At 41.8% G+C, this 23501-nt stretch overlaps 1 protein-coding gene across 1 annotated transcript in view; it reads right to left on the reverse strand.

The window, feature by feature from the left end:
• Positions 1–100: 100 nt before the first annotated feature.
• The window catches only part of itpk1b (inositol-tetrakisphosphate 1-kinase b), a 38951-nt gene continuing 15550 nt past the window's right edge, over positions 101–23501 (reverse strand). The window contains exons 4-11 of the mRNA XM_049595474.1: positions 22152–22277; positions 15434–15551; positions 7772–7870; positions 7458–7498; positions 6182–6347; positions 4822–4889; positions 4573–4735; positions 101–2831 (exon numbers count right to left, since the gene is read on the reverse strand). Coding sequence (XP_049451431.1) covers positions 2512–2831; positions 4573–4735; positions 4822–4889; positions 6182–6347; positions 7458–7498; positions 7772–7870; positions 15434–15551; positions 22152–22277 — 1101 coding nt within the window. The 3' untranslated portion in view covers positions 101–2511. The remainder of the gene's footprint in view (positions 2832–4572; positions 4736–4821; positions 4890–6181; positions 6348–7457; positions 7499–7771; positions 7871–15433; positions 15552–22151; positions 22278–23501) is intronic.

Consider the following 23501-nt stretch of genomic DNA (forward strand, 5'->3'; position numbering starts at 1 on the left):
TTCGGCTTGAAGTCTCATGTGACAGGTGTAAGATGAGATACTGAAGAGACAGCATGCACCCACAAACAATCAGACAACCAAAGCTGAATCAAACAGCCCGTAAGGTTTCACATGTTTATTTCGCCCTGTTGTTTTGGCCATTTAATTAAAAAAAGGTCACAAAATTGTGGATTCCTCTCAATTACAGAACTGATACAAAACAACATACTGTACGGATGTAAGCCTAGGCATATATACACGTACTGTACAAGACACCCAAGAAGTAAACATTCAGGTGGAAACTGGGAGCATGATGACACCATCTGGGTTGCAGAAATGACCAAGGGTAGGATTAACCATTTATTTCCCATTTAGAAGCACGATAAGGAACACAACATAGGACACACGATATAGTGGTGTACACAGTATCAGTCTTTCCAGCTTTAACAGGGACGCGCCTAAAACTTTGCCCCTTTTTCCTAGATGAGGAGTCGGGTTATAAGGATGTGAAAGCTCCCTCTGAACCTGCTGCCATACCTTTACATTCTTAATTCACTGTTGCTTGTTGGAGATTGAGGAAATATTCCCACAATATGTGTCTAGTGAGGACAAACTTTCAGAGCATCACTGGTGTTCTCTTGTCCCAGAGAGATGCTGGTGAGATGGCTGCGCTGACACTATTATTTACGATCACATGGCTAGCAAGAGGACAGTCAGTTCCCTTGGATACTGATGGAGGAAATAAAACAGCTAGGGAGGAGCTCTCTGGGACAAGAGAAGGCGAAGCAGGCTCAGAGGAATGCAAAAAAAAAATCTAGATGCTAGAGGGAGACAACAGCATCAAGCACAAGCTCATCCATCCCTTTGACACCACCTGTACAACCACACCCAGCGTTTTTTACTACACCTCGAGTAAATATCCACCGTTTGTTCAAAAACATCCACCGTGCTTTCACTTCATTTATATAAAACATTTTTTCCCCATAAAATCTCAATAAAATAAAGTTGCTCTTAGTAGATATCAGGACAAAGATATTAACAAAATTGGAGTAAAAAAATCTCACAGTGAACACTGGGAACAAGAGCTGGACCATCTCCCCCCCGCCCCTCCACTTCCCCTCCAAATGATTTTAACATGTGACACAAATACAGCAGCTGGAACAGAAGACAGGTCGGAGAATTTAAGCAATCGAACCGACTGGTTTCTTTATCTACATTTTGTCAAGAAAGTGCTGTCAGAGTTGAATCTAATATCATAAAGCTGAACAAATTCCTCAATTTTCTGGAGCCGTTTTCATTTCATGGTATCAAAAATAATTCATACCCAATTCATGGGTACTCAAACACACATTTTACCTTTAAATTTAGGGGAATAACTGATTTTCCGATTAACAATTCTCTGATTGACACAGCAGCCCCAAGTCTGTTGATAGGTCAAGTTGGCCTCAGGAGAGTAGTTTGCTCACACTACAGACACAAGCGTTGAAGACACGTTTTTTTTAAGGAGATTACAAACCCATGAAGTGACGAGAGAGATCTCACTAGATCCCACTGGAATTCTGAGAAAAAAAATAAAAATCATGGAATTCTCTGAAAACATCCACAAACACGAAAAGGAATGTGATCCTCGTCTTCCTGCACCGGAGCGACTCAAACTGGGACTCTAACAAGGACGCAGCTTGTTTGTTGAACACCTAACACCTTCCGTCTGACATACAGTAAAACACACCTTAGAAACATTGGTGCAAAAATAAAAGAAACTTGGTCACATGGTCATGGAGATCTGCTTCCTTCTTTTTAACCTTTATCTTTCTGTAGGCGTCCTTCCTACACTTAAGTTTGATGGCACTCGGAAAAGTAAACGGCTTACCTGTTTGTTCAAACTAACAAAACCCCCAAAACTATCTTGTCGTTCATGTTCGGACTCTTTACGTCCTCTGCCGTCAGTTGGCCACAGTCACATAGCAGCCCGGGATCTGTGGAGTAGTGTTCAAATGCCCAGCCACCTTTTCTCCCCCTCACTTTGTGCAGAGGAGTCAGTGGTATTGACCAGAATACAGACACACATCACCGGCACGGCCCGTCGCAATGTAAACGTACCAGTGCGTGTGTGTGCGTGTTTTGTGTTTGTGAGATACAAGGGATCATACATTGCACGTCTAGTGGCACATCTTTCTCCAGTCCTGATTCAGCCATTCCCCGTTAGCTACCTCATCTGGACCCTTTCATTACAGAGAACTCACACAAGAGAGAAAAATAAAAATCAGCTATTAGGCAAAAGTTCCCAAAAGTTCACATTACAGTACTGTTAAGTCTCATTAGACAAAACGAAAAATACAAAAAGGCAGAGAGAAAAAAGCTTACACTCAATCACCATCATTTTCAATATCTATATAGGAAAATGTTTTTGATTAGATATATTATCATCATTAACATCATAATTATTATGATTATTATTCATTATTATTGTCACCATTGTCATCCGTTTTGTTTTGTTTTTTTGTTCGGGGATCAAACGGAGAGGGGGATCAGTCACTGGGAGGAAGCCTTGGTAGCTATCGTGGAGACACAGTGCTGCTGGAAGTTGGGGGACATGGCCGAGTTGCAGCCCAGTCTCTGACGGGGGCCCTTCAGCCCTCCGTCGCCCTCTACGATCCAGGGGCTTCCGCTGGCCTCCTTTCCCAGCATGCTGCAGCAGCCGGGGGCCGGTGGGGCGGCGTTGGGTACCGTGGTGCTCACTGGCAGGCCTTTGGGCTGCTCGCTGGCAGGAGCGAAATCCGGGTTGTGGGTCTGAAGCACGCTGGTGATGTGGTTCAGGAGGTCGTTGAAAAACTCTGGGACGCCCTCATAACCTGAGAATATAAGGGGACGACAGTCAGCTCAGCTAATTCAGCTTTTGAACATATTCCAAATGTTTACAGGGTTTGACTCATGTTTAAATACAATAGCTGTTCTTTAATGACTGAAGGAAAGTAGGCAGCAAAAAGATGTACGCAGTGTTTCAGAGATCTGGAACCAGTCTGTATATTAACAACAAACTCAAATGTCTTTTGTTTCAGGTTTAAAGGGTAACTCCGATATTTTTCAACCTATGTTCCCATGGTTTTGCTTCTAAGTGGCCAATGGAAACCACAATTTTTGAAATTGGTCCAGTATTGAGGAATTGTTGCTGCTGCTGCTGGCAGCCATGAAATAGGCTGCAATGTCACCACTCAGGGCATGTTTGCACCATCAATTCACGTCCACTAAAAGTGTTTGTTTTGCCACTGACAGGCTCAAATTATTATTTCAAGTCTCTGACAACTTCTAAAAAGGATTCCTACAGAGATAGACTTTTGTTAAAAAGTAGGATCCATATTGTTTAACCAGAAACAGCCCTGAAATCGCCTTCATCAAACCCACCAGACTCCATTCAAATAAACAGTAATTTTAGTGTGTATAAAGCCAGGATATTTTTACATCTAACTGGGTGAATGAAGGGTTTATTTCAACCAAATCAGAGATGGTGATTGTTGGACGAGTGGAAAGATGAACCAAGATGGCTTTTCTGAATTTTATTTTGTTTCTATCAGCTGTGAATGAGGTGCATTTTATGATGATATACTTACTGTTTATTTAAATGGGGTCTGGTGGCCTTGGTGATAGTGATTTTGGGACCGTTCCTTTTTGTTTAACAAAATGGATCTTACTCTTTAACCAAAAGATGTATCTATGAGGGTTTCCTTTACACAATGTTGTCAGACACTTAAAATAACAATCGGAACCTGTCACTGGAAAAAATAAGCACTTTTAGTGGACTTGAATGCCCCCAGTGGTTACACTGCAGGCTGTTTCACTGCTGTGGTCCGTTGTTTTTCCCTTCATGCACTTACACATGAAAAAAAAGAAAAGAAAATAGGGTCCAGGTTAAAAAGTACTGAAGTTACCCTTCACTTATAAAATGGGGTCCTGTTAACACAGTGACTAAGACCTGGTCCATGTCTCGACAAACATTTGAATGCGACATTTTTGTTTTTGCTCCCATTTTTCACAGGTTTTAACTTAAAGATCTAAGACATTTTTATGCACTCAATAGATACAATTTTCTCAATCTACCTCAGCTGGATGTACTGCTAAGTCCACAGAAATGACAGTGGAGATAGCTTATGAAAGTGAAATGAACATTCACTTGCACTTGCAACGCCTCTGGCGCCAATGGCACGCTCCCTCAAAACTTGTGACATCTGTAGCATTATGTAGTGAGATAAAACTGCACATTTCAGAGTGGCATTTTGTTATAACCAGCTCAAGGCACACGGGTAGTAATGATGCTGTTTACTCAGCATCTTAATATTCCACACCCGTCAGGTGGATGGATTATCTTGGAAAAGGAGAAGTGCTCAGTACTGCTGATATTAACAAATTTGCAATCAGAGTGTGAAAGAAATTTATCTATTGCATGCACAATACAATCTTAGATCTTTAACTTAAACCTGTGAAAAATGGGAGCAAAAACAAAAGCGCTGCATTCAAATTTTTGCTCATCATAAAAATGAACAAGATAATCAAATCACAGACAACCAGGGGCCCCTGTGGATGGAAGAATGCACCTACCAGGGAATGCATTGATGTCAATGACGGCATGTTGGCCTGTTTGGTTGTTGATGATGACGTCAATGCCAAACAGGGACACGCCCAGTGCCTGCCGCAATGACCTGGACAGCTCTCGGATGACATCGTCACTGGGTGGCTGAGACACTCCCTCTACGTTCTCTCTCTGAGATAAACATTAACAACAAAATGTTGAAAAAAGAAAAGAGAGGAACCACATGGAAGTAGCCGTTGATGATGTTGTGGACGTACCGTGGTCAAATCTGAGGATGACTCCGGTTTGGAAACATTGTGGCTGTTGAAGAAGATTGCTTTCCTGTCTGAAAAAGAAACAAGAAGAACAGGTGAGGTTGAATTTTAAAGATCTTTGACTGCACTTTGACATCCTTTCCCTGTGTGGTCATCTATATACAGTTCTCATCTCTGGCACTAGGTGGCAGCAAAACTTAAGTGGTTACACATGTAATAAGGAAATCAGAGCTTTACTAAATTAATGTCTTACTGATTTCAACAACCTGCTGTAAAGAAACAGAAACCGTCTCAGTGTGAAGTCTTTTAATCTTTAACCCTCTTAGTCATAACCATGTCATGTTGGGTGTTCACGTATGAACAAAACCGCACGTAAGGCGTTTGCCTCAGGCGAAGGATTTCCTTTGAAGCAGCGATTAATGTGATGGGATGAACTTTAGAATTTATTAGCCACTTTTTTCGTTGTTATCGTTGTAATGATTAACATTAGAGCGTGCTGGAGGGAGAGAAGAGGGGTGGGGAGTGGAGGGGGGAAAAGTAAATTCCATACTGTCCAAATAAATATGCCCCTCGGCTTGTAGAGGGTCATGGTAATGAAGTGTTAGGCAGATGGGCTTGTCCATTCCCAGACTGGACGAGCAGGCACCAGTTTAAGTCGACAGAAGCATGAGGAGGAAGACTGGATGGGACAGAACATCTCTCACGCAGTTATTTTTAAGTTCTTTCCGAGCACTAACCCCTACCTCTCTTTATCTTCATACCTCACTCTTTCATCCGGCGTTTCCCTCCACTCACAAAACGCGATGCATAGCTCCAGGCTGGAGAGCGCAGCGATCTAAACGCTGTGCAGATGTAACACTGTGCTATGTTGCTTTATGTGTTTGACAAGGGTCGTGCTTTCCTGCCGCACTGCTCAGCATTCCAGGCTGAAAGCAACTGTTCTCTGTGCACCGTTTCACAAAGCAGACTACTACGCTGATGGTGACACTGCTTTGCATGAGGGCCTCTACTGTATCTGCATGCAAATACTGGAGTCATCTGTGCCAGGGGACAACCCTGTATTCAAAGTTGCATCATGGTAAGGCTTCTGTCTTGTTCTGTCATGAAAACACCGCTGCTCTTGTTTGTTTTTAACAGCATGTACCAACAGGGCGAAACTCAATTGCACTCTGCTGCATCCCTTAAAAGGGTGAATGGGTCCAATCACAGGGACTATAAAGCCATTTTATGAGCCCTTTTATTGGCTTATTTGGAAAAGCCATGCAACTTATACAGTCTGGCCAGTGTGGCTGTTAGCAGCCCTTGGACTTCCCATCCTGTCTCTCTCTGACCCCTCTGCCTGCCTGTCTGTCTGTCTCCTCACCTGCCGGCCCAGCAGGGAAGTTCTTCAGTGAAGGTCTCTCCACCACAGTGTAGGAGTCTCCCACCACGAACACCTTGTAGAGCACTGCATTGTGGTTGATGAAGCTCTGGATCACACAGGGAGGCTTCACGTCCTTCAGGTCCTCTTCACTGAAGATAATGGCCATCTGTGGACAGGAGGACACACAGTAAATGACATGCCTACACATAGAAAAAATACTAATCAACCAAAATGGCTGTTCAAACCAACAACACTACTTAAATCCTAACTTTATTAAATGCAGTGTGTGTGGAGTAGGAATGCTAATTTAGAGTCTTTTTCGTGACTGATAGTCGACCCTCGTTAACCGATCATTAACCACAAACCAACAAGTTGGGAGTAGGGTGGGGTTTACAGTGGGTAAAATCTTATTTCATTGCAGACCTGCATGTAGCGTATTGCTTCGCTCAGCACCTCCTTGCTCCACTGTCTCTCTCTTTATTTCTGTTTATCACAAAACTATTACTGCAGGAAGGTGAGCTGCATGCCATGGACATAGAGCATCATGTGGTGACGGGGTTAATGGTATCACAAAGCCAACATTACCCAACAGGTTTAAACACAGAGTCCAGCTGTATCAGTGTCAGTGTGAGTTTGTTAGGACTGTTTAACGGCTCGGTTTTGGATGTTAGCTGCTGCTGCTGCTGCTGCTGTGTAAGCTCATGCTAACCAGGCAGACACTAAACTGACTGTTCTGTATAACAGCAGCAACCGAAAGTTTGCTGCTCCTTTCCACCAGCAAAGAGGATCATCGTCAGTATATAATGAGTGGGGAATTGGCTCTCACGTAGGTGTCCACCTCTGCCTGTGGGTCATTGGCAAGTTGAGAGGCGCTGTAGTTGTCTCACAGAAGCAACATGTTGGCATTGCCCTGGCTGTGGCATACGACTCAAATCTGCTGTCTCATCTCCCCCAGCAGCGTCATTATATTATATTTAATCTATATACTTTAATTGTTTAACTGATAACATCAATCACTCAAAATTCTTAATGTTGGTTAACAGTGAAATAGTTAATAATTAACGTCCCTGCTGTGGAGGAATGAAGACTATTTGGTCAGCCTGACAGGGGTATTGATTTCAGCTGACACGCAAAGATACAAGAGGTACAGCACTTTATATGATTCTGTTGTTTGGACTTGAGTTAAATGACAGTCCTGTGATAGGACAAGTGTTACTGCTCTCACAAAGCAAACTGTGCAGGGCGTGAGTGACCTCTGAGCCCTGTGGCCTCTTACCTCATGGGAGTTGGTTCCATGAGCCACCCGTGTTTTGCAAACTGAGGGAGAAAGAAGGGCGAGGAAACACAGATGACTTAGCACGGTAACCTCACTTAGAGAAATATTGTAGAGCAGGAATGACATTTCAGCAGGAGAATAAAACGTCTCACATTAAGGCCTTACACTTTGACCATGAACGTAGAAATGTGAGACAGGAAATTAATTTATGCAACAAAATTTCAAAGTACAATGTTAGGTTCAAATAAAGTAAATTGAGTATAGATTTAAGTCCTCAATATCTAGAGGATATTAAGGTATTAAAAGACACTTACTGAAGGGGAATGTGAGTCCTTGCCTCTTGATCTGCTCCAGCACATCTGGGCTGCACTCCGAGTTCAGGACCATGAATGGGGGAGAGCAAATTCTCTCATCTAATAAAAAGAGAAGTAAAAGAGGGTTGAGAAAATTGAACTCCAAAGGTCCTGGAAATTTTCAGTTTTCCAGAAATGATGACTGGGATAAATGTCAGATATTAGCTTGTGAGCTTTTAGAAAGAGAAAGACTAACACAAGGGTTGCAACCAGTGTTTATTTTCTTTATTAACTACTCTGTTGATTATCTTTAAAATCAACTAATTGCCTGGTATATAAAATAAAGAGAGGCTCACAGAGCCTAAAGGTGACATCTTCCAGTTGCTTCTTTTGCTCAACCAACAGTCTAAAACCTAAAAATATTCAATTTCTGTACATAAAATATAGTAAATCATTGTCATCGATCAATTTTCTGTTAGTCAACTAATTCATATGTACATTTATAATTACAATTACATTAGTTGACACGAAAAAGGAAGGTCATAACCTGTACTATGATCCATACATAAAAATAAGGAGAACCGGTTCCTAATTGTCCTGTCTATCAGATTCCTTTTGTTACTTCCTTCATGCATTTCTGTCAGTTATTCATTACAAAACAATGATGTCAAATGAATTTATCTACACTACTGGAACCTTGCAACATGGAGTCATGGTGAAGAGGAAGAAACGGTCCAAAGTGTGGCTGCATTTCTTGATGAAAGACGATAACAGTGCTGCTAATGATCATCTCAATTAACGGTAGAAAGAACGGCAATATTCTGAAACATCTCTCTCATCTTCCAGTATTGCCATTTATATGACACTCTACACACAAGTACAACTGCTTCCCAGCCGAGCAGCATATCTGTACCAAGGGTAAATATCCTGCGTTATAACAACAATAACACCAAGCAGAGAGAGGGAGGCTTAGCAGGTTTTTGACTTTGACTAAGAAAACCTCAATGAAAATGTAAGCTGTACAAATATTCTCGTATTTCATCTCATTACCCTGTGTTCACACTCAGAGCTAACAAAACAGTTGTGATGACACTGAAAGCCTGTGTAGGCCTTCTCTTTTTTCCACACAGACAACTACTCAGGAATCAAAAAGGGAATCAATGAAGAATCTGATAAGCAAAATCGATAACAGCATTGCTATCAATAAAATCTTATCAATTCCCATCCCTACATACAAAATATGCAGTTACTGATTTGGCAAAGTTATCACTGTTGTTCTTTGAAATAAATCTTGTTTTAGTCTAACATTAAGAATCAGGTTATTGTCAGTCATCAGTCTCTGGTGAACAGCTTTACTAGATGATGATTAATGTTCCTGCATACTGTCTCATAGTAATGATGATAGCCGAAGTGATATGTCGAACTTTTAAAAGTTTTCTTCCCTGAATTAGCAGCACTTGAGGCTATTCGTTCTGCTATCATCCATAGCCTACTTAGAAAAAGATTAGGGGCAGCACATCCGACTGTAGTCAGAGCGAAAATGCTCAACACCTGTTCCACACAGGCAGCAGATGAGTCTCTCCCATATGCAGACACACCTTATTTAATTTGGCCTAAAAAGATTATATATTTATATGTATTCCTTGAGAAGGGTTTAGACAACAAACTCAGCAGAGGCCATCTGAGGCCCAGGGGGGAAGATGACTCCTGTTCAAATAAATAAAGCAGAAAGCTGCCAGGCCCTTCTGCTCCTCCCAAACAACACACACACACACACACACACACACACACACACACACACACACAGAGGAAAATGCTGAAATACAGGAAGACACATAATCTCAAGAGGAACTACAGGCAGGTCAAACCAGCTGAGGACATTACAGAGTCATCACATACATCACCTGACTGATGGACGTGATTGATAGCTCACAAGACACCCAAATGGCAAACAAAGCAGGGGCAGTTAGACTATACAACCTCAGCCGTACCTTAATTAAATATAACTGAGGCCAGGAAAAACAGCCAGCCTCCTTCTAATCCATCTCCACCATGTTTTTACATCACATCGTGTTTGTTTACATCATATTTTTACATCACATCCTGGAGCTGCAAGTCGGTCAGTTCCGATAAGACTGAAAATAACAAACATCCTGCAGCGCCGTCATACTTCACCATATCAGGGCTCAGGATGCATCTATATTAAAGTTCTGCCTTCCGTAATTTCCCCTCTACATTAGGTACAGGGGGGTGATAAGGCAGCTGGTTAGAGATATCACCACAGGAAATCAGCGAGGGGGGCCAAACCAAGAGCTGGCAAATTGCTAATGACAAAAACACAATAGAAACACGCCGGCCTTTGTGAGCTGTGGGCCTCCGCAGTGGCAGGGCTCTCTGCTCTCGCTAGTGCTGAGGTCAGGAGAATCTCATTTGCCTACATTAACTCCAGTGCTGAGTGTTGAACTCTGGGTGCGCACTGGGCCCCACAGACATCTACAGCGCCCACAGAAGCCAGACAGTGCAGACACACACAGAAACTTTTGGGAAACCCCACAATTAAAGCTGATGCATGAGGCAACACAAGATTTTCAAAAGCCCCAAAGGTTATCACAGAAACTTCTTTGGTGACATCAAGCTGTAGAGCAGGTTCCAGGAGCTCATGAGGAAGATTATACAGTAGACCAGAGTTATGTAACAGGGCTGCACAATGGTGTAATTACTTGGAAGATATCATTAAAGAGGCTCTATGCAAAATTTAGAGCGTGTCTGGACACATATGTCACCATGGAGGTGGCTGAGCTGGCAGCTAGCAGCTAACAACGCTAACTCCTTAAACAGCACTTAACAACGGCAACAGTGCTGACAGAGCTAAGGATGGTAACCAGGAGGGAACCTGAAGGTGGGTGCTACGCTTTTGTGATGCCGCCATTCCAGTACCAGCAGGAACTACTGTATGAACGCAGTGTAGAGCTGCGGCAATAAGCTAGTGGATTTCAACACACACAGAGGTGTCTCTCTTATTGTTAATGTCTACTACAGTCATCCTGCTGTTCTCTGCTACTAATAAGGAAAAAGAAAAGACGTCACGTGGTTCTGAACATGGTTTTTGTTTAAGGTTACTTTTCAACGTATTGTAATTAAGGTAGAAATTCCAGTATTGCCACAATACTACTACACACCAACTCTTTATTCTTTTTCCGCAACCACTTATCCTGTTGTGGGTCACGGGGGCTGGAGCCTATCCCAGCTGACATTGGGCGAGAGGCAGGGTACACTCTGGAACAGGTCACCACACTATCACAGGGCTGACACATAGAGACAGACAATCATTGACACTCACATTCACACCTCAGGCAAGTTAGAGTCACCAATTAACCTGCATGTCTTTGGACTGTGGGAGGAAGCCGGAGTACCTGGAGAAAACCCACGCTGACACAGGGAGAACATGCAAACTCTACACTAGGGTCGAACCAGGAACCCTCTTGCTGTGAGGCAACAGTGCTAACTACTGCACAAACATGCGTCTAAGTTTGCAGATCGACATCCAGGATCAGCTGGATGAAGGATTATTACTGATATTTCAGGTACAATCTTTTTGGTCTAAAATATTCTGGCTCGACTGTGGCTTGTTTAGAACCTGTCCGACTTTTATTCTAGCAATTTTGCAGGTTTTGATATCTCGTCAATGACTTTGGTGAGTAAAATATTATCACAACTGATAGAAATGATGAACACAGCTTCAGAAATAACCTGGAATAACCCTTCAAGAATCCACCTCCTTGTTGTTGTGCTCATCAGCTAATTGCTCCGCTGCAGCCGAGCATGTGCTTTGACCACCATGTACAGAACTAATTTCCTAATAAGAACACTTTTATTTTCACTCCAAAAAATAAATCAGCATCACAATCTGATCTAGCATGGTTTAAATGCTTCACTTTTTTTGCTGTTACATGATGGATGAACACACAATTCTCCTATTCTCTTTCACAGGCAGATACTTGTTCTGTGCACTATAACTTTTCCATGTGCAGCTGGGTCTTTTCTAGAGTTGGCTCAGCAACCAGTCACTTCTTTGGAGCAGGAAGCCTGGAGGGTAACCCATCAGTCATCTGTGTACTGGCCACAGCCACGTTTATCAGACTGCTGTTATTTTACCAGGACAGGAATAGCTGCATCAGAAAACAAGCCTGGTGGGGAAAATATCCCCATTACATCACCGAGTTCCCAAAGATGGATGGCGCTAAATTTTGTTAAACAAAAAACCATCAAAAGAATATAAACCTTGTCAAACGGAAAACATTTCAAGCTCCAACTTCAAGATTTATAATAAAGAGAGCAGGGAATGGTGGATAAGAGCGTGTGGCCAAGTTTGTAATAGCGTACATGCTTGGCTCTTGTCGACGCTTTAGGGATAAGGGGGGGTGGAGGGGTTGGTGGGGAGGATCAATCTCTGGCTCTGTCTAAACACTGCATGCTCACAGCAGACCCAGTGGAGCCGACGACGACGTTTACGGGAGATGCTTTTTAAATGTCATTATCCAGTTACACTGCTTTTTTTGTTGCTCTTCTTCTTTTATCTCATCAGGACATCCGCTGCATCCCCCCCCTCCAACTGTCCGCTCGGTTACATCATATTCATGCATGCAAATAAATAAACTCCAAACTTATACGCAATGACTGGTGTTCCTGAGAATGAACAGAGAAGAAATTCCTGCTATAACACCTAAGATTCAGACGATATGATCCGTCTGGTTTGAGGCATTACGTGCAGAGAACGACAGAGAGCCAAGTTACATTAAGCTTCGTAAAGTGCGGAGCTGTTTAGGTGGAACGCTGAACTTGCCTGTTGCTATTTAGAGCTTGTTTCCTAGAAACCTCAGCATCCTCTCTCTCTGCTCTCTCTGCATCCCCCTCCTGAGGCAAAGCTGCAGGATTTTCAATATTTTAAATTGAACTCCAAACACAGCTCCGAGAGAAATGCAATTCTCAATATCGCGCTCTAAGAGGCTTACGCGCCAATAAAAATTATGAGTCATTTATTTTGAAAGGGAAAAATTAGATAGGTAAATCCTGCTTTGATGAGATATTCATCATTTAACAATTGGGACAAAGCGCCGTCATGTACCGGACAGGCTTTTACTCTAGTTGGGCAATCCTGGCTGCCCACTCGGCTCATTGGGCTGAGATGAGTGTTTGGGTTGTGTCTCACTGTTTGTCTTTCTCATGCTACAACTATGATTAAATATTGATCACTTGCATAAACGGGACACTTGTTCTGTTGGTCCAAGCAGAGGCGTGGATTAATGCTTGCACAGGGACCTCAAGACAGTCTGACTAACATACGAATAAACCCAGACAGGTTTCAGTTTGATCCCGAGGAATCTGCTTGTATTCAAGGAGAATTCTTTTATCCTGAGCTGGAGAGGAATAAGCTTAAAACACTGGGAGAGGATTTATTTTATAGAAGAGTTGACTTGACGACGGTTTCCGTCTATAAAAACAGTCCACGATATCAAAACTCAAACATACACAGGAACCAGCGGATTCCACTAAGTAACGTAAACAGTTACCTTGCTCTGGCTCACATAGGAAACACAAAACCGAAACAAAGCAGCGCCAAAATTTCAATAAGCACAACTATGAATCAGTGACACTGATCCATTAGCGCTCGTGTGGCCCGTCTGGCTACTTTCTATTAAACATATCATTAAGATGAGATCATTCTTGTACTTACGTTTATATCAATTTAAACAATTCAGAGCATAACAGCTAAATGTACTGTGACTGGCGCTATTTAACATGGAGAGACCACTCAAGTGATAAAATAAGGTTTCCAGAGAAAGCACTAACGCACCTCGAGTGCTTCCTCCTATTGAGCACTATTCTGAGTAATGCACACTGTGAAGCATGGCAGGCTCTCTGTGGCCTTTTAGCACAGGGTTGCCTTGGCAGCTGCTCCAGGACTCCATGGCCTCTGCTGATAAGAAGGAGGAAGTGGCTGTGCCTAAGAAAGCAAGGTAGACTCTCCACGCTCTCACACTATCCCGTTTTTTCTCTAACCTTAACCCAGTTCTCCCAGTCAGTCACCCTTTTTTCTCTGACTGAAGAAAGTACTCGCTGTCACATGCTGTTTTTCCTACAATCACAGTGGCGTGGTGTGGGATTATAATGGCTTACACTCCTTGTTTGTGTCTAAACCAACCACAATCGTCAGGGAGGTTTGGTATGCAGGCCTAAGTGTGAGCAGAGAACACCACTTGCATTAATGGAAGGAGTAAATAAAAAAAGGAAAGGAAAAGCATATAAATGCAGCCAGTGAGCCATCTTCCTCTTTAAACCTAATACACACAGTAAGACAGTGCGATGCAGCTTATACTCTGTTACGTAACAGCCATCATGTCTGTTTGGATAAAAAGACGTCTTCTTGCGGTTCTATTTTAAGACACTAATGACATTGCCGACATGCTGAAACGCCTCTGCTCTGACACCACACTGCGGCCCCTTGTGGAGTCATAGACGATCAGTGAAGTAATACTTAAAAGGTTTACATTCCCTGCCATGTATGGGGTTAGAGGAAGTGTGGAAGAGTCACAGGTGTGTTTACAGTGTGAGTGGGTAGGGAATGTGCTCTTGCCGTCTGCCTACAGCCAAAATATGTCTCCAGCTGATTAGTTTAAGGTCTTAGTGACAGGGGAAGGTGTCGGGCTGACTCGGGATGCAAGGATCCATCAGTGAGAAACCTACACAGAGCCAACTGGGTTCAGGCGGAGGAAATGGAGAGGTGCTGTGTCGAATGAAAGGGAGGAGAGAGAACTACGATATCAGCCTAGCACCCTGCCGGCAAGCATTAAACATCTGCTCGGAAGCGTGGAGTAACATTAGTCAGTGAGAGGCAACTCGGCCGTCATATGTTATCCATGTATCCCCCTCTGGAAGTGTAGAGGAAAGACAGAGAACCCACAGTCACCACGACTCCTTTTAATAACATTCAACATGTTGCATAAGGAAGAAAGCAGCGTCCATGGAATCAACAGTTCCTTTGTTATTTTAAACAACTTCTGCTTTTATGTAATAATGAGGACTCAGAGAGGAACAGAGACATTAACGGTGTTTGTTTAATTTGATCCTGTGACACGTTGTGTATTGACTCAACACAGACAGTAAGAGCCTGGTCACACAGTGAAATGACACAGCATCAAACCACTCAGTTCCCAGTTAATTAGGTACACCTAGCTGAAACAAATGTAGTCTGATACAACAGTCCAGCTGTTCATTTTACTTTCATTGATTTTGAACATTTAGTTTTTGTTGATTTTGGGACTGATTTAGCTTTGAGGACATTTTGGAGGCTACAGTTTGTAGTGCTTCAAGTGTCACGCTGTTATAATTCAACAGCACTAAAGGTGTAGCTACCAAAATGACAATAAAAACTGAGTCAACACCTCTCTAAAATTATAAACTTCATGGGCTTGTGTATTAGTCTGCATTAGTTTAAGATATGTGTACATAAACTGTGTGTTAATCTGCATTTCTTCTGAAACAAATGGTACTGAAGGCATACTGATGTAGTTACTACTTGTGCTGCCTGTCATTAAGCGGACAGTACGTTAAGACGGTTATTGAGAGCCAGGCAGAGGAAGCCTGATATGCACAAGTGTCACCAAGTTACATGAAACATCTTACCTTGCATACAGCTCTCTAGCCTGTGGATGAGCTGGTAGGACTTGCAGCGATCCAGCAGAGTACGGATGGCTGGAAGGGGGTCCAGGACGATGGTCTCAGGGTGGGCATCGATGTAGTCCTGGAACACAGAGATGCAAACATTTTAACAACATTTTATGTCCTTTAAAAAAACAAACAAAAGAAGTATTAAACAACATTAAAGTCTTTCTAAACCGGACATGATTGTGACACGCTACCCATCCTACAAGGTGTAAGTAGCATCTCCTCAGATTGTGGTGACTGGATGCATTTTTCATAAATCCTTTTTATTTTTTTTCTGCAACACTAGAAGCTACAAGTGTGTGTCTATCACTGAGACAATTACTCAATCAACGATTTACCCATTAACAGAAAATTAATTGTCAACAAATTCTGATAATTAATTGTTAAAGGCACTTCTCTTGGAAAACTGCTACTGCTGAAGAGGTTTCTTTGAGCTCAGGGCATTTTTCTCTATTTTCTTAAACTGTTCAGACTCGACACATTTATTGATTTCAATTGGTGAGAAAATAAGTGACAGATAAATCATAGGGATGCACCGATTTATCAGCCAAACATCCTTGTCAGCTGATATTTGCCTTTTTGCTGCCATTAGCCTATTGCCAAATAGGATGACATTTACCAATGGCAGCCGCTGATGTTTTTCTGTTGTGTCATGCTAGTTTTGCACAGACTAAAACACAGGGCTCAAAATTAACTGTCTCATAGCCCAGGGGACAAAAGACGTGTTTGGGATGGAAAAAAAAACCTTCCCCAGGATGCATTTGGGGTTAAAGGACTCAGTAAATTCACTGTGGGCACATCAGGGAACACTATTTTTCTCTGATCATGCCACGTTGTGAACAATGAATCTGTGTTAAAATCTGCAGGAGGAGGAGAGCTAGTTAACATTAGCTGTTAACAACTGGTGCTGAAACTCACAGTTCACAGAGGCTGCATATAGTTACATTATGATGCATTCAAGCCCTATTCAGTAAGAATGAGTATTGGGCAAAGGGAAATTATAACATTATCAACATTTAGTTTTTGGCAGGAAACTTGGATAAACACGTATTATATTAAAGGTTGTTAAATAAATGTGCATGATTGAATTTGTGCTCGTTCAAAGATATTGTAATGAAGAGATAAATGACTTTAAAACAACAAAAACAACAACACAAAAATATCTGTATCAGCTATCGGCTAAAGTGTTATTTTCAAAGATCGATCCAGAATTTCACAATGGGTGCATCCATTTTAATCAATAAAGAAATGTGAATGAGGGTGTGTTACTGTAAGAAAAAGTGTGCAAACATGGGGGGGCTGCACATCAGCATATGGAGGTTTCACACCACAATCAACCATCTGTCATGACACATGACATGCACACAAATACATCCATACAGATTAGGATTGTTAGACAAACATATTGAAGTAGGCAAACTACAAATACAAACACTGAGTTGAAGGGTCACCATGCCTCACTCTGTATATGTGTGAGAGCCAGAGACAGCGTGAGATGTATGCCAGCGGGTCTGCGCAGGTTACATCACTACATCTCTGCATGGCCGGCTGTTAGGTCAGCGTGAGATTTGCTATTTTACATAACTGCACTCCCCTTCGCTTCTTTCGTCGGCTCTCCTCTGGCTCTGTCCTCGCACCACCTCCTTTCCACTTTGCAGTTCTACATGCTCTCCACATTTCTATCTCTGCTCTGTGGATTTCACTGCCAACCGTCCCTTCTGAGCAATTTTTACTGATTCACAAACGCTGTCAGGTGGAGCTGGCTGGCCTGCACATTACACAAACAGCCTGCCCGCTCACATCACAGTCCTTTGAAAAACACCCCAGCCCCGCTGTCATACACGTAAGCATGAAATTAAACACACGCGACAGTGTCAGACATCAACCACACACGTACAGTGTTGAAAAAAAAATGTCATTTGTGAAGCGGCTCTCATGATACATACACACACTGACGCAGGCAGCATGTAAACAAATGCCTTTGCTTTGACATGGAGGACCCATCTGTAGGATTTGCTAGACTGTAACGGCCAATGCTGATCAAAGCCAGTTGAGCAGTTATGTAAGTCAAACAGGCTTCTGCCGAAAAATAAATCCAAACTAATCTTCCAGGAGTTCAGAGGAATACTCTGCTGATAAGGACTGTCATTTGCTGAGTTCTGCATCTCAGAAGAAGAATCGCATTCAAACACAGACAAGAGGGGGAGGTGAGATGGAGATGAGCGCCGGCTAGCAGGTGTTAGAGAGGAAAAGAGCCAGACGTATGTCGGTGTGGGTGTAAGCGAGTGGGCGTGAAGGCTGCACATTTTCTGTTCGTTTTTACGGGCAGATCTGTTTCCATAGGGAAAAAAGACTGTTCAAAATCTCACAGAATATGGTCAGTGAAGGATCGAATCTGTGCTACTGGTTGAAAGCCATGGCTGTGATGCCACAGGCATCAAACCTGTAGTGGGACGTATTTTTTTTTATCACTTAAAAGAATCACAACCAGATGGGTGTGAGTTATTTTGTCAGCTTGAGTGACCTAAGCGCTGGATCACAGAGAAGCACACTATACTAGAAACTTAAAGGGGCTGTACACCACATTCAGAGTGCATCTATGATCTGAATCTAATTTAGGTTGTCTGCACTAGGGATGCTCCCAATGACTAATTTTCTTGACATTTAAACAGATGCTTAAACTTGGACTAGCTAGCACCAAACAGTGCCAACAGTGTCAGCAGAGCTAACAGGGTTAACCAAGGTTCCATCCCAGTATCAGTGGTAACAACCGTATGAGTGCGCACAGAATAAATGTGACTTCTGGTCAGTATGCCATTACTCCACTATATCTTTAAATAGCAAATAGTTGTTTGGTGCTTTATGAATGCTTCGGATGTTGTATACAAAGCTTTTAATTATGTTTGTATCACCTGTATGGCAGCAAGATTAAAAAAAAAATCCACAAGTCTTAATAAATATCAATAACTGCTTATAAATGCAACTTTGCTTTCCAAATGTAACCATTAGATTGCTGACACGGCCAAAGACGCTAATAAAAGATTCAAAGGTCAGCAAACTAATAGTTCCTCAAACCAGCCTCCCACACAGATTACAATAATGATCTACAGCTCCAAAATCATGCTAATAATATTTGTCCCAGGTCCGCTGTGCACACGGCTCACACCTCAGGCCACTGAATCACCCGAGCACATCACGGCCTGACATTTTGTTTTAAATAAAGAGGTATTTTAGAGAGGAAGGCTTTTTCCCTCCACCACACAAAAGGTTATTTATGATCACAGATGTGTCATGGTAGAAATGCGCCAGTGCTTATATCTCAAGTAAATGTAATCACACATGACAACTGTGTTCAGGTAAATAGCCAGAACTGAAGAGGCACAGACAGGACTGAGCCGCAACACTGAGCTGTTGACTTACCAGCTAATTCTCGATCCAACCTTCATCTCCAGTCACAAGCTTCGTACCAGGAGTGAACTGTTGGACTAAAACCACTGTTTCTCTGCACCGAGAAAAGCCTGCCCCGACAGTTGGGTACTTGGTATTAATGCTTAGAGGGTGCCATCCTTTTGAGGTGCAATGTTCACAGCAGGCTGGAGACCCTTAGTAAGGGTCAGGACACACTGGGTCCTTGAGGATCCCTTAAAAAGCGTTTACAGGCATAGCTGCGAAGAAAGGAGGTCTATGCTACCCTCAAATTAGTGAGCTGGTTGAGAAAATTGTTGGACTAACAGAGATTTAGAGGTCAAATAAGAGAGCACTGTCAATGAACAACAAATGTTTGGCCTTTTCAAATAACTGTAACAGCATGTCTTTGTTTCTGTGTGTCTCCATGTGTGCTTGCGTTAGGTGAGGCTCCAGGGATGATGCTTCTCTGTGGGCCAATGTGGAAGTTAGTGTTGCCCTGGTTCCCTCATCAAAAAGCCTATGGGATTTGGGGTTATTGCTGAAAATAAGCTCTATGATACGTATGCAATTTGCTCAGCAAGATAATCTTCACAATTCAACTTCAATTTGATGATCTTCGAAGCCTAAATGCAATCGCCAGAAGTGAAAAGCTAATGTTTGGCCATACATAAACCACACTGCAGTCACGTTACTTAACGTTGCCCCCCCCCCCCCAATAATGCTGTAAAGCTGTGTTGGCTTGTACTTGTTACATTAACACGTCAAGGTTGGAGGCAGTTAGGGTTAGAGCAAAGAGGTTCATGGGTCTTGGATCTTCATCCGGGTAAAATGGCTGTCCCTGTACATATCCGTGTATGTGTTTTTCTAGACCCTGACACACATATCTGTGAAAACAAAAATTTGTAAAATGTAACAGATGTGTTTTTTTCCTTCATTGGAATTTGATCTTGCTATATTTTAGGGCAGTGTTTTAGACCCAGTTTCTGTGCATGTATTTGACATTTTTTGTGTTTTACCTCTTACTTAATGGGATGGGATGATGCATTTTGATATATCACTTTATTAATTATGCTATATGTTTAACATTTTGTAGTATGGCCTGCATTTTTTTCCCTATGTACTTTTATCTATGTATTTCTTGAAATGTTTATTGCCAATACCACTCCGAGTAGCTCAAAATGGCTAACCACACATGCCATCCTAGAGCTCATCGGCCTATTGGTGTGCATTGTGTATAAATGCAGTTGTAGTTTAAACTTTTCTAACATTTTGACCTGATGAAGAGCCAAGAAGGATTTGTGGCATGGAGTAAATGTGCAGGAGTTACCTCTTTCTTCAGTATACGCTGTTTTTTTTTTTTTTTTTAGCCTTGCACCTATGTGATGTGCAAATAATTATTCCTCCTAAAACTGGTCTAGCACTAGTCAATCATAACACAGGAGGGCAGGACTTGCCAAGAGATGCAGTGAGATCAACAACAATGCTGGGTAGAGGAGTAGCAATGCGTATCCTCCCAAATATGGTCATTCTGGCTGACAAACTTATCTAGAGCACTTTTGTGGCAAATGGTTTTTTTTACCAAAAAAAACAAACAAAAAAAAACAAAACAAAAAAAAAAAACAGGTGTGTGCATTTGTTACAAAATGTCCAGAGCACCACTAAAGCGTGCAAATGCAGCCATGTGTTGATATATTGACCAGGTTCTGCTGTATAAGTGATTGCTCCACACCAACTTCCTGTTTGTCTTTCCTAATTGAGCAGTCAGGAACACGCTGACAGAACTGCGTGACGTTGATCATGATTACAGATCCTCTGAGTCATTCAGAGAGAGACAGAGTCACAGTGAGAGCTGGTGGAACAAAATTAATTTTCACATCATCTATAACACTGCTGGATTACTGTACACACATGCACACACGTACACACACACACACACGCCAGTTTTTTTGAAGTGTGTTCACGGTGCCACATTTGGAGCTGTGACCTGCTGTCCATGTGAGATTTCTCTCACTTCAGGAAGAACAAGAGAAACTCTTTAAGAACTTTCACTTGAAGCATTTATGAGTCACCATATGCTCCAATATAGCTGCTGATGTCCTTTATGTTCCTGGAGCTAAGTTAAGGCTCTTTGCTTGATGCCTTGAACTGGAGCGTATATATGTAAACATAAAATCCTGACGTCCATAAAAGTTTATTGACTGAAGTAGAGCTGCTGTGCTACTTTACATTTCTTTCTTCATTTCAACTGTATCTGAACACTTAGCTAATGTCCCATACCATGCCTGCTGACAGTGGCTAGGCCTTTTGATCAACGGATCATGTAAATGTTATGTGTGATATTAAGGGTGCATATCATTTGAAATGTTTGTTATAATACATATACGTAACATGTTTAGTTACAAAATTTTCTTTTTCATTTAACAAAAAGCCAAAGTTCATTGACATTAAATGTTGTCGAAACACAAGCAGACATACAAGAGATCTGTCAAAATCTAAAATGTAGGAAAATATCATTTAAAGACATACTATGCAAAAAGTAATACAGAAGAAATCCCTCTCTGCCCTCTGCCTGTAATTTCCTATTTTCTTTTTATTTTTTGTGTTCAGGATGTTTATAGGTGTGTGCCCCCATAGCGCTCGGGTGAGGATGGGGCTTTAAAAAGAGGTAGGTGCCTGACCATAAGCAGCAGGCATGCAAGATTGACAGCACTGAAAAAATAAAATATAAATAAATAAACAAATAAAAACAAGTTAAAAAATAAGAACAAATAAAATAAAATAAAACAAAGCAAGTCAAAATGCTAAATGAGAGTGAATCCGGTGTTGGCTTTTACCCTCACTGACAATCCTTCATAGTAAACCTTTAAATCAGGAACTGCCTGGTCAAAGACTACACAAGTAATTTCACAAACCTGACCAGACACTGCATGCCAGCTTTCACTACTTCACAGTTTTAGATACTTGGTACTTCAGCCACATGTTGGCCAGTGACAAACAAGTATTGAGGTTCGATACCACATGCAGTATTATTTTGAAACTCTTTTAAAGACATTTTTTATACATTCCCATATCTATTTGTTTAAACTGTGTAATTACATAAATGTTTGGGCGAGTTGCACATTATTTTCAAATTGTTTACGACCCACAAGTTTTTACTAAACAGGAAGTTACCAATTTAATCTGCCCCACTTCTGCAGACCTCTGTACTTGTCTTCTTCACATCACTTATAAATGCTCCGGGGAAACGAGGGGAGACAAAAACACATACCTGTACTCTTTGCACCAGCAGCACAGCCTGTGAATCATTCTGGTCAGCCTCCAGGATGAGGTCAGTCAGTTTGTGGATGATGACGTCCAGAGGACCCTGCTCCTCCAGAGGCTGGCTGAGGTCCAGCTAAGGAAAGAAAGACAGACATGGGTCAAGGGTCACGGTGCAAACACAATCCTACACTCAGGTATTCATTTATCACATTTAGAAATGGTTTACCAAAGAAATCATTTATAAAAAAAAATTGCATTTTTAAATCTGTAGTGATACATTATTGTACTATTTGTTTGATTTATTAACAATTAAATTAAAAAAAACTATGACACTGTTGCCTCTATCTCTTATGTCTCAGACAGGGGAGGGGGAGAACAGTAGCGCTAACAGTATTCTTTACACAAAATCAAAAGCATGTTCACAGAGGCAGAATGGCAGGTTTTTCACCTAAAGAAAAAAATCTATTAAATCTCCACAGTTTGTTCAGGCCTCAAGTCAGAACTTGCCAAAATTCCCCCTCCTTCAAGTACTGTTGCCTGCGGTTGGTTGACAAACTTATGCAATTTCCATTTTAATGCGTTTCCCTTTTATCTCCCTTCCCTTGTTACAAAGCATTCACCTTATTTGCATGTTGGAAAAATGCAAGAGGAAAGTGTGTATGTATCGGCATGTTTTATTAAAGGCATACATGCACCAGTGCACTGGCCAGGCAGCTTAGGTAGGAGGCAATACAAGTGATGAAGTCTAGGACGTATAGGAATTACTGTAATATATGTATGAGACTGAAGCTGCACCTGACTGGCTGCAGAATTCACCAAAACTAAAACTGACTACAAGCTAATTTAAGCTATTTTTTAGTGTGATAGATAGCTTTTATTTTTAAGAAAGAAACCACTAATTTGGGAAAATCATCAATCTGCCATTGCCCTCCTCATTTATACTCCCAATCTGTCGATAGTAAAAGAGTAATCTCTCCCCCCATCTCATAGCTCTGCTCTAGGAAACAAACATATTTTGTTTTCTGCCTCGTTGGTTATAAAGCAGCGTCGGGGACTAACTCTAAATCTTCTTCTCCCACTCTCATTTATAGCTCTAACTTTGGTGCAGCCAGAGTTTATGTTGTATTTGTTTTGAATTACACCATCAGGATTTATTTCTGGCGTCATCTATTTTACTATGAGTTACAAACTTTCTCTCCCTCTGGCCAGACCTCCAGTCTCGCTGAGCATATTCGACAGTCTCTGAGAAAAAGCCAAATTAGCACTCGTTTGAAGTTTACCGCAGACGAAAGACTGAGCGCACTGGCCAAGTAGTTCACAAGTAGTCAAAGCAGCTCTCCGAGTAAGATAAGACTTA

The sequence above is a fragment of the Epinephelus fuscoguttatus genome, linkage group LG14 (genome assembly GCF_011397635.1).
Source record: "Epinephelus fuscoguttatus linkage group LG14, E.fuscoguttatus.final_Chr_v1".
Classification (NCBI taxonomy): domain Eukaryota; kingdom Metazoa; phylum Chordata; class Actinopteri; order Perciformes; family Serranidae; genus Epinephelus; species Epinephelus fuscoguttatus.